The 12,145-nt window shown below is 43.9% G+C and overlaps 1 protein-coding gene across 4 annotated transcripts in view; it reads right to left on the bottom strand.

Moving 5' to 3' along the window:
* slc25a26 (solute carrier family 25 member 26) overlaps positions 1-12,145 on the bottom strand; it is a 99,510-nt gene that overhangs the window by 46,555 nt on the left and 40,810 nt on the right. For all 4 annotated transcript variants that reach the window (XR_009064303.1, XR_009064304.1, XM_057844802.1 and 1 more), the window contains exon 6: positions 9,281-9,325. Coding sequence is in view for 2 of the 4 variants with exons in the window: in XM_057844802.1 (XP_057700785.1) it covers positions 9,281-9,325 (45 nt within the window). In the remaining 2 variants the exon portion in view is untranslated. The remainder of the gene's footprint in view (positions 1-9,280; positions 9,326-12,145) is intronic.

Genomic DNA, 12,145 nt, shown 5'->3' with positions numbered 1-12,145 from the left:
GTGTGTGCAACACAAACAAGTAATTACACACAAAAAACTAAAAAGGAAACATCTGACTGTGTTAAAGGAAAGGATGTGTCATGTGTATTCCATTAGATCCAAGCGCAAAAAGAAGTTTTTTCCACATCAAAAGGCCTCATGCAAATGGATTCTTTGCTCTTTCTGTCTCTCCCTGCCTTCACTTTGATTCATAAATAAATCAGTCGGTAAAACCAGGTTAAACAAATTCTTTGACCTTTGAACCTTTGTGTCAGGGTCAGACTTCTTGCACAAAAATCTGGTAGTCCTGTGTGCAGGTCACGTGTGCATTTAGAGTTTTTTTTTTTTTTTTTAGGTAGACCGCTGCATATTCAGTTGGTATAATTAACATTCTCTTACGATTCTCTGTTGTGTGTCTCTTTTACGCCAAATGGAGCGAGTATAAAACTGAGCCATTACAGGTCAATTTGCTGTCCAACGCTGCAATAAGCCTGAGTTATGCTTCCGCGTCAGACCTGCGCCGTCAAGGAAGACCCGATTTACGACCTTGCGCCGTAGCCTCTCTGGGTCCTTCTTTTTTTTCTGACTTCGCGTCGCGTCAACGCGTGTGACGTGGTGGAAATGGACTATGATTGGTCCCCTCAGACAGTTGTTTCCGGTTCAGCGCGAAATCACCGCCATTCTCAAACATTATTTTTCTACACGCAAAAATGGACCAAGCCTACGAGAGTATCAACGAAGAGCAAGTACGACAACTTCTACAATGGCTCGTCAAGACATTATGAAGATTGCCAAGTGGCAAGCAATTCGTGGGAGTAGATTGCTGAAAATACGGGGCTGGAGGTCAGCCAGCGATTGAATAAAAGAATGGAAGGACCACACAAGTATGTGTGTGTTCGGAATCGAATGGCCACACGAAGCGGTGACCCAGTCGGCCAAAAACTGCCAGCTTTTTATCACTTTATGTCGTATTTTTGGTCGGTGCACTTCATCATTTATTGTGTACATATGTTTCCTATGAGTCTGACTTATTTTCGTGTCACACTTCAAATATATGAATAATAAAGCACAGGTTTGGTGTCAAAAGAGTTGTTTTGATGTTTACTTGTCAACAACAGACAGTTTACACATGATACATCATCACTAATTGAGAGTGCCTCGACGCTTTTATGATAACGTCAACATCAATGCTTCCATCACAGTTTGGGAAGTTCCATAGACACCAGAAATCTGCTATAGCTTCCCACTGGCTGGTTGTAGGACACGGCAAACAAATCGGACTGGAGGGCTTTGCAGACCTCGGACAAAACGCTGGACGCAGTGCTCGACGCCAGTTTGAAGCTAGCCGCTCCAGCTAGCTGGTTTCCACCAGAACTCTCTATGCGGCATCAAAAGTTGGACAGACCGCCTCGAAACCGTCTTCTGTGTGGCCTGCGCCTCAACATTTGTATGATCAACATTTATTCAATGTTGATGAGCTGAAGATCCACATTCAAGCGTTCCATCTTGAATTGTTTATTTTTTCTCCATTAAACTAGACAAGAGAATGTCAACAAGCCTGCCCCAAAACCGTACAAACATAACGCCACACCCATGTAGTAGCTTGGCGGTGAATTACAGAGCAAAGCGTCACCTGGCCGGAGAACCATCGAATGTGAAATGACGCTGTAGTCGCTGCGCCGTCACCGCAACGCGGAAGCATAACTCAGGCTTTAGCCCACTCCATGCCCACAGGAAAGATGTGTTTTCTCTATAATCGTTGCGAAACACTGGAGTATCTGACTACCCCATACACCCAGGCTCATGTGTTTTGCGAGTATATGCCATTGTTTGCATAAACCTATGTAGGAATTGTAAATGATTCCTATGAAGTCAATCTAGTACGAAGTGATAAGGAAAATGGCATAGGGATGAAAGACACAAATAGCTGAAACTCTGAATTTCCCCTTTATCTCGCATGCATTTATAATGCAATGTGGTTAAAGAAACCATTCTCTGTGGGGTTTCTTAATTCCTTGTTGATCGTGTTTTTAGCCAATCCCTCCTACTAGTCTGTCTTTCACAAACCACTTCAGCCCTAAGTGTTCAGGGGGTCACACAGCTGCAGGACCGGGTCTGCAAAACCGGCCCCTCTCATCTCCCTTGACACTCATCCAGGTTCAGACAAGACCATAAAGTCTGATCTGAAATGGCGTTCATTGGCTGACATTTTCCCTCCTGACAACAATACAAAATCGCTGTTTTGCAGATTTTCAATTTAATGCTTTTCAGCCTGGAATTGTTTTCTTGCATTTTTCCCTCCATTTGTCTCTCTGCCAACCTCTTCTCTTCAGCCAGTTTGCAGAGTGAGCGAGGGTGCACTTTAACAGTAGAGTGTACTTCTGTGGACATTAACTGTGGGTGTGTTTGCTTTCTAGCAATATTTCAAAATGTTTTGTTGATTTTGGTTATCTACTGTTGCTAGAAATGTTACAAAGTGTGAGGTGCAGCTGTAAAATAAATCCGTTTTGTCTCATGCCCCTGATTATTAATTAGAAGACTTAGGGGCAGTTTACATGGTGACTCTGCGACACCAAGACGCAATGACTTTTACAGAATGACCTTGCATTCATATGGTGTTGCCGAAAACGGAAGGTGAAGACGCAAACTATTTAATCCAGGCTCCAAAGTGGAAGGATTCAATTGCGGGGGCTTGGGAGGGAGGCTTGCTCTGCATCCATATCAATTGAAAGCTCCCGTGTGGATAACGTCAGCACTCCCACACCTCACATTGGGCGTGCGCAGCGGCGCTAATAAAAATTAAAAATAGCAAATATGGCGGAAGGTCAGCTTTAATTTACTGGTTTTACAATATTTTTAATTTAAATATGTTGAATGTTTCCATTTTTGTGCCTTTTGGAGCAAAAGAAAAATGAAAAATGCTTGGAGTGGGCGGGTATGTTGTCTTCCGGGCTAAGGAGGTTGTTGGGGTCAAAGTGCATCATTGGTTGTCGCCTTGTAAATCTTCACTGCCCCCGAGGGCCTGGCATGAATACTACATCGTTTTCACGCGGAATTGTGACATTGCCCCATTCGGGGACAGTGCCTCTGGATTGGCAGACCGGGGTGGTGGTCAAAAGGGGACCGGAGGGTGTGTTCCAATTATAGAGGTATCACACTCCTCAGCCTCCCCGGTAAAGTCTATTCAGGGGTGCTGGAGAGGAGGGTCCGTCGGGAAGTCGAATCTCGGATTCAGGAGGAGCAGTGTGGTTTTCGTCCCGGCCGTGGAACAGTGGACCAGCTCTACACCCTCAGCAGGGTCCTCGAGGGTGCATGGGAGTTCGCCCAACCAGTCTACATGTGTTTTGTGGATTTGGAGAAGGCGTTTGACCGTGTGCCTAGGGGGGTCCTGTGGAGGGTGTTCCGGGAGTACGGGGTACCGAGCCCCTTGGTAAGGGCTGTTCGCTCCCTGTACGACCGGTGTCACAGTCTGGTCTGCATTGCCGGCAGTAAGTCGAATTCGTTCCCAGTGAGGATTGGACTCCGCCAAGGCTGCCCTTTGTCACCGATTCTGTTCATAATTTTTATGGACAGAATTTCTAGGCGCAGCCGAAGCGTTGAGGGTGTCCGGTTTGGTGGCCTCAGCATTGCATCTCTGCTTTTTGCAGATGATGTGGTGCTGTTGGCTTCATCAAGCCGCAACCTCCAACTCTCACTGGGGCAGTTCGCAGCCGAGTGTGAAGCGGTTGGGATGAAGATCAGCACCTCCAAATCCGAGACCATGGTCCTCAGCCGGAAAAGGGTGACATGCCCTCTCCGGGTCGGGGATGAGATCCTGCCTCAAGTGGAGGAGTTCAAGTATCTTGGGGTCTTGTTCACGAGTGAGGGTAGGAGGGAGCGGGAGATTGACAGGCGGATCGGTGCAATGTCTGCAGTGATGCAGACTCTGCACCGGTCCGTTGTGGTGAAGAAGGAGCTGAGCCAAAAAGCGAAGCTCTCGATTTACCGGTCGATCTACATTCCTACCCTCACCTATGGTCACGAGCTGTGGGTCGTGACCGAAAGAACAAGATCCCGGATACAAGCAGCCGAAATGAGTTTCCTCCGCAGGGTGTCCGGGCTCTCCCTTAGAGATAGGGTGAGAAGCCCGGTTATCCGGGAGGGGCTTGGTGTCGAGCCGTTACTCCTCCGCGTTGAGAGGAGCCAGTTGAGGTGGCTCGGGCATCTGGTTCGGATGCCTCCTGGACGCCTCCCTGGAGAGGTGTTCCGGGCATGTCCCACCGGCGGGAGGCCCAGGGGTCGACCCAGGACACGCTGGAGAGACTATGTCGCTCGGCTGGCCTGGGAACGCCTTGGAATCCCGCCGGAGGAGCTGGCTGAAGTGGCTGGGGAGAGGGAAGTCTGGGCTTCCCTGCTAAAGCTGCTGCCCCCGCAACCCGACCCCGGACTAAGCGGAAGATAATGGATGGATGGATGGATTGTGACATTGTTCGAATGGAGATGGAACCATGTAAATGCAAATTTGAAATTTTTCGTATTCTCGAAGAGTCACCATGTAAACGGCCTCCTTTTGGATGAAGGTTAAAAGCAGGGGTCGTGAACGTATGGCTTTTGATAAGCAACTGACTCTCCCTAACTCGGACATCTTAAGTGTGGAAACTGGCTGTCTCACCTGACAATCACGAGCTGTGACGACCTGCTCATGATTTGACAAATTAGTCTTGGACACTTTAAATGTTCGACACAATATTAAGCTTCAATTCGGCGCCCATCTATGGTCCGCCCGTTGTGGATGGCACAGGGATGGGCTTGAGAGCTCGCCTACCGAGATTCAGAGCTGTTTGGCAACAGCTGGTTAGCCTCGGTTGTCCACTCAGCCAGTGGATGGGCTGGTCCTTCCAGACTCAGTGCGGAGCGAATTGAGAAGGGTCTGTTTGCAGGTTGCAAGACAAGGGCATGTCTGGAAATGGAGGGTGTCTAATAATGGGGCATTTATGGAAATGGAGGCGTAGGGTGGTCTATAGATAACACTATTCGCAACCCTAACCTCAACCACGCCTCTGTCAATGAGACACATAGCGGTAGCTAGTGAAAGCAAGGTAGTTGGGCGATGATTTATTAGCACAAAAACTTGGGAGATGTTTTGGAATATGTTCATGTAACAACCTGCATTATCATTAGCGCTTTGTTGTGATGTATGGCCAGACGCCCCCATTTCCAGACGTGTCTTGCAAACTGAGTGAATTGGAGTATTTTAGAATGAGCGTACAGGGAAAATTAAATGACGAAAATTAACAACAGTGGTGGTACCCAAATTTACACAAACAACAGAATGCAAGTGATCAATTTAGCTTTTGTCGGACATGACTTTTTGGGCTGTCAAATTGGCGCCACTTCCAGGAAAGTGAGGTGCATAAAAAGGCTGCCCTGGGAAGCGTCACCTGTCTCCGCCACTGTGACGCACACGTCTTCGTGGGTATGGTTTCCACTTACAGCAAATATGCGCAACACCACACTGTGTTTCTATTTGCTATTAGTCAAGTCGTATGTGTACAACACGAAAAATGATTCTGAATGAGAGATGCTGTTTTTAAATCACTTTCCCTTATTGGCTGTTAAGCCAGTTTAGAGCAGGGATGGAGTCTTAGTTTTTATGTGCGCAAAAGTATGCTGACCAACGATATTGGCGATATTGTGATGTCCCAAGGAACGACATCAGGCATTTGTTGTTGCTTTCTCAAGATTTATTTCTATCACACATGGCAACTGCTTACTAATGCGAGCAGCCAAGCACATAGTCTCTTTCTTATGCTTTGTGTCGAGTAAAGTGTTCAATACAGTGTATCACAAACGTGAGCACACCCCTTGCATTTCTGCAGATATCTAAGAATATCTTTTCATGGGACAGCACTGACAAAATGAAACTTTCACACAATGAAAAGTAGTCTGTGTGCAGTGTATATATTGTAATAGAGTTAATTTAATTTCCCCTCAAACTAACTCAAAATATAGCCATTAATATCTAAACCCCTGGCGACAAAAGTGAGTACTCCCCTTAGTGAAAGTTGTCAATATTAACATACAACATGTCAACTGTCAATATTTTGTGTGGCCACCACTATTATCCAGAAATGCCTTTACTCTCCTGGGCATGGAGTTGACCAGAGCTTCACAGGTTGCCACTGGAATGCTCTTCCACTCCTCCATGACGTCGTTGCGGAGCTGCCGGATATTTGAGACTTTGCGCACCTCCACCTTCTGCTTGAGGATCCCCCAAAGATGTTCTATTAGTTCCAAGTCTGGAGACATGGTTGGCCAGTCCATCAACTTTACCCTCAGCCTCTTCAGTAAAGCAATGGTCATCTTGGAGGTGTGTTTGGTGTCATTGTCATGCTGGAACACTGCCCTGCGACCCAGTTTCTGGAGGGAGGGGATCAAGCTCTGCTGCAGTATTTCACAGTACCTGTTGGAGTTCATGTTTCCCTCAATGGAATGTAACTCTCCAACACTTGCAGCACTCATGCAGCCCCAGACCATGACATTCCCACCACAATGCTTGACTGTAGGCATGACACACTTATCTTTGTACTCCTCACCTGGTTGCCGCCACACATGCTTGAGACCATCGGAACCAAACAAATTAATCTTCGTCTCATCAGACCATAGGACATGGTTCCAGTAATCATTGTGCTTTGTTGACATGTCTACAGCAAACTGTTTGCGTGCTTTCTTGTGTACCGTCTTCAGAAGAGGCTTCCTCCTGGGGTGACAGCCATGCACACCAATTTGATGTAGAGTGCAGCGTATGGTCTGAGCACTAACAGGCTTGATCCCCCCACCTCTTCAATCTCTGCAGCAATGCTGACAGCACTCCTGTGAAGATCTTTAAAAGACAGCATTTGGATGTGACGCTCAGCACGTGTGCTCAGCTTCTTTGGACGACCAACCCGAGGCCTGTTCTGAGTGGACCCTGCTCTTTTAAAACGCTGGATGATCTTAGCTACTGTGCTGCTGCTCAGTTTCAGGCTGTTGGCAATATTCTTGTAGCGCAAAAATACGTCTTTTAAGATCTTCAGAGAGTTCTTTGCCATGTGGTACCATGTTGGAACTTTTGGTGACCAGTATAAGAGAGTGTGAGAGCTGCACTACAAATTTGAGCTCCCTATGCACACCTGGACCTAGTAACACTAATGAGTCACGTGACATTTTGGAGGGAAAATGACAAGCAGTACTCAATTTGGACATTTAGGGATGTAGTTTCTAAGGGGTGTACTCACGTTTGTTGCCAGGGGTTTAGGTATTAATGGCCATATTTTGAGTTGTTTTGAGGGGAAAATAAATCAACTCTATTATATAAGCTGCACACAGACTACTTTTCATTGTGTCAAAGTGTTATTTTTTCAGTGTTGTCCCATGAAGAGATATACTTAAATATCCGCAGAAATGCGAGGGGTGTACTCACTTTTGTGATACACTGTATATTTAGTTTTAGACACACACGTACACTATCAACCGCATGACTCTCGTGGAATTAAATTTTAAAATATATGGGGTTTTTGGCACTTTTGGGAATATGCTTGAATCAGCATCTTGGTGAAGAACAGGTTACCACATACTCCTCCCCCTGATGGGAATATGAATTCCGACTTTTGTCTTTCCTGTGTGGAATTTAAGTGTTCCTCGATGGGAATATGAATTCCGACTTTTGTCTTTCCTGTGTGGAATTTAAGTGTTCCTCGTGTGTTTTGTGTAGGTGTTTCTCATGGTACTTCAGCTTCTTCTAAAATTCTCAAAACATGTTTTAGTCCAAGTAAAGGCTTTAAATTGTAAGAATAAATGTGAATGTTTGTCAAAATGTCTTGATATTAATTGCTGTCCAGTTGTGGGTGAATCCCACTTCTTGCTCAAAGTCAGCTAAAATTGGCCCCAGCGCACCCATGAACCAAGAGAGAATAATTGGTGCACTAGATATATGAGCATTAATTTATTCGTTTCTAAATTTGTAGGACATGTAAGAACTACTTAAAAGTGTAAGACAAGACCTCGATCAAATGCATCCCAGTGGAAAGAGCCTTGTTTAATAAAAGTGAAAAGACATAAGTCTATTTTACATACGTGTAATAGTGGAGAAAATGTAAACAATAGCCAATATTTGCAAGAAGTAGGCAAAATAGTTGTTGTCAGACATTTTAAATACTAGTGCTCTTTAAATGCGAGTATCTCAGATTGTACCACCAGCTCGTCACACATTGGCTACCCACTGTGCTATGCGCCATCATTGTCCTATACACAGGCATACTGCACAGGTACAGAAGTTCTCAAGCGTGCCTATTTTCTTAGCTTTACCTGTTTAGGGTGTATCAGTGTTTATGTGCTGTATATTTGTGGCATGACTGACAATGTTTGTCACACATAGCTGTGTTATCATAGTTCTAAGAAATTTGTGATTTGCATATTCAAATTCTTTGAGTAACCATTTTACATGAAGGTCATTTATACTAGGTCTTGTCTTTTCCTTTAATAACATTTTGAGGAAAATCCTTCCATTTTACAGACCGCAAACATTTTCTCGTGGATGTTTATGTGATGAAACCAAATAAGTTCAAAAGTCTATGAGGAGAAAATAAGAGGACTGTAAAAGAAGTACAAGAAATTCCACTTGTGGGTCCAGATGTCCATAGAAAGAGAAGTCCTTTGACTAAGAACAAAGACACACTTGTGGATACCAAAATACAACTGAGAGAAATTAACACACACACATACACAAAACTCACATGAGCACGATGAGCACTCACAAGCATGTGTGCATCCACAGGCACACACATACGCAGATGTGCAGAGTATTGTGCAAATTAGCAGAGCCATTAGCCCCTAACATTGATGGAATGTTTGACTGTCCGCCTTTCGTGCCCCTTGAGACATGATGTCACCCCAACAAAACGCTGCCTTTTCAAAGAGAAAACCCTTTTAAAGTGTCCAGCGACATGCAATTAAAGGGGAGAAGGGCCAAGACATGGGCGAAGGAACACATTAAAAAATAGATTTAGAACGAAAAGCCACGAGTGGATTTGCACACCACTTGTGATGAATTGTGAGTGAGGATGATGTCGGGTGAAGAACCCATTAAACCTGGACTGAACAACTCATCTTTTTACTGCTGCTAAGGGTTTCTCTGCTGTAAATATGTCAATTTTAACTTCACTTCCATGTATTAATCATAAGACATCATTAAAGGAAGTAATGATACTGAGTCATAGATGCAATAAGGAACACAGTTCTAGCGCAACATACAGTATAAGCAAGGCAAGGATCCAATACGTACCTTTAAAAATTCCCAAAGTGGAAACTGCACCAGAGAGAACGGAATCTGAAAAACACAACATTGGAATCTTTAACATCATCTGGTGGACCATTTAAAATCTAAGAAGTTCCACTTGAACCTTCAAATCTACAGCTACCTGTGCCATTCCTTCCACCTTCCCTATTGCTTTGTCCTCGTAATATATTTCGCTGCCTAGTTCCTCATACTTCTGATGATTACTGAATCAGACAACCTGTGGTCTGGATTGGTTGACCGCGAGGAGGTCTTATTAAAGTTTGAAGCAGCAATGACTATAACAAAAATATTTCGTCGACAGACAATTTTTTCATGACAATGACGAGCTAAAAACGTGGCTTGGGAGACTAGAACATAAGACGAATGAACAACAACGAGATGAAATGCGACATCGTTTCTGTAATACGTTCACAATGCGTGAAATTTCCATATTATTTGTCAGCTTGCATAGTGGCAGTGTTTGGGTTGTTTCACTCATGTGAGATGTACTCCGCCTCTCCCTCCTCACTGGAGTTTAGGATGTGTCTCAAGCTAGGCTGCCCTCCATCTTGATTGTTTGGAAACACGGTAAATTTTAGAGCTGTCCCGACTAGTCGACGTTGTCAACGTCATCAATGACGTAAATGCATCGACGGGCAAAACATATTGTCGACAGGTAATGACGAGTTAAAAAAAAAAATTTACATGCGGATAAAGTTTAGAATGGCGGGCGCTCCTGATGCAAGCGGTGAAAGTGGCATAAGGCCAAAAAAGCGGACCAGAATGGCCAGAGCCTGGAATTATTTCAAGGAAAATACAGAGCGTGCCACTGTGTGTACTCTTTGCTAAGCTGAGCTCGCATACCACGGTAGCACGTCGGCTATGAACGAACACTTAAAGCGCTGTCACCCAAGTGTAGCTTTGGAAGACAACAAGGAACAACAAGCTAGCGGATTGTAAGTCCATACAACTTTCTAACGACTTTTTTTTAAAATTGAGGTTGCCTTTATGTGCGTCGTATCAACGTGCATCATTAAGTTTTTTTCCCCCACGTACTTCAAATTTTTAATCTGCTCTGCTGCCGCTCCCGAAAGCCGTAGATCTCGACATCTCTGTGCACAGCATACAGATTATATTTATTAGGATCATGGAAGCTCCCACTTGGAGAAAAAAAAAAAAATCCTGTATATACATATTATAATAAAAATATATATAGAAATACAGCACTGGCCTGCTTACTATAATCCATGACTGCACCAATGTTAGTTACTTTACATTATAAACAGGGGTGCACATATTTTTTTTGCCCAGGTTCTCAGAGGAGGGCCTGGAGATGTGACTTGGTCCTCATTGAGCTTGAGAGCCGACCTGCCTGATGCGATAAAATTATGACAAGCTTTACTTAGAGCCAATTACCTTTAATTAATTATATTAACAATTAACGCTTGATTAACATCAACTGGCACAACAAAACTGCCATTACTTTGAAGTGAAATGTAAAGAAATAAACATAAAAGCACTAATTCAAAATAAAAGGCATTATGCGGCTCCCACATAAACTCCGAGCCTTTGTAAAAGTGGGATGTCCTCCTCATAAGAGCTCACTGAACGTGCATGTTTAGCTTTGTGAAATGCGAGCAAAACCACGTTTGTCAGAGCATGGCGCTGTTCTTAACTTTATTCCGCCACTTGTCCATAGGGTGAGGGGGGTCCTGTGACTCCTGTCTGACATCGCCACATACTCTGTTTTTTTCGTGCTTTTCAAAGTTTGGATGGCAGAAATTATTTGACCCTACATAAAATGCGCTGCTCTTATCAGCGACATTGGGATTCTCGCGGCAAATTTAGCATCACATTTCCGTGCGAGCATCATTTGCTTCTAGCCATGGTACCTCCTGCAGCCACTTTTCAGCAAAAGTCCTTTTTTTCGATAGCTCCGGTGACGTCTCTGTCGTCTGTCTGTCTTTTGATGGGGGTGGGGGAACACGGAAATAATTACTCAGTGGGGCCTGCCTCTTTGACATTTTGAGAAGTGATTTTCTCGTGTCCGCCACAAATACAGTGGTCAGCCATCGGTACGCAAAAGCGTGTGGAAGCCGTTGAGGGCCAGCGCGTTTGTCTACGTCCAGTACGCATGCGGACCACTTATGTGCACCCCTGATTATAAAGTATAATTGTGTACATACAAATAGTAATATACTATAAAATTAATACTATATATTTAATTTTTGTTACTATGATCATGTGTGCCTTTCATTCAAAATAATTGTGGTAATATTTCAGTGTGCCCTCTGCTTTATCTATTTTCAGGTTAAAACAAACAAAAGTTAAAGAGTTTTTCCCCTTCCCAAAAAATGCGGAATGCACACCAGAAAGATCATCTGAACTCACACAAAGTATTCTGAAAATGATTGGCCCATTGCAATTCATTTTACGTTTAGAAAAATATAGACATTCCACAAAAAGAGTAAGAATTGTTTTGACTCCTGTTAAAGTGAAGTCAGTGTTTCAGTTTACATTTTTTTTTTGCACTAGTTAATGCCAGCAGCATCGAGTGGATTTGTGAAGAAGAAACGCTATTCTTACTCCACTACTTTGGCCTACACTCGAGTCGTTACATTTTTCCTCTAAATTTTACATATTGACTTTATTTTTGGCAGAGATCCGGATAGAGGCTGTCTGCGTTTCACCAATGACACATCGCAACAATAGCCACATTCTCCATTGGACCAATCAAAACAATGTTATTTCTCTACTAGACGGCGCTCATGGTCTTTGGACGAGTGATGTTTTGTTTGTTTTTTCCGACCAGAAAATTATATTTAATTTCAGTCCAAATTTGATCACTCGGCAGTGCATATAGGTGGGAAA

The sequence above is a fragment of the Corythoichthys intestinalis genome, chromosome 9, assembly GCF_030265065.1.
Source record: "Corythoichthys intestinalis isolate RoL2023-P3 chromosome 9, ASM3026506v1, whole genome shotgun sequence".
NCBI lineage: Eukaryota > Metazoa > Chordata > Actinopteri > Syngnathiformes > Syngnathidae > Corythoichthys > Corythoichthys intestinalis.
This window is presented reverse-complemented; position numbering and strand designations above follow the sequence as displayed.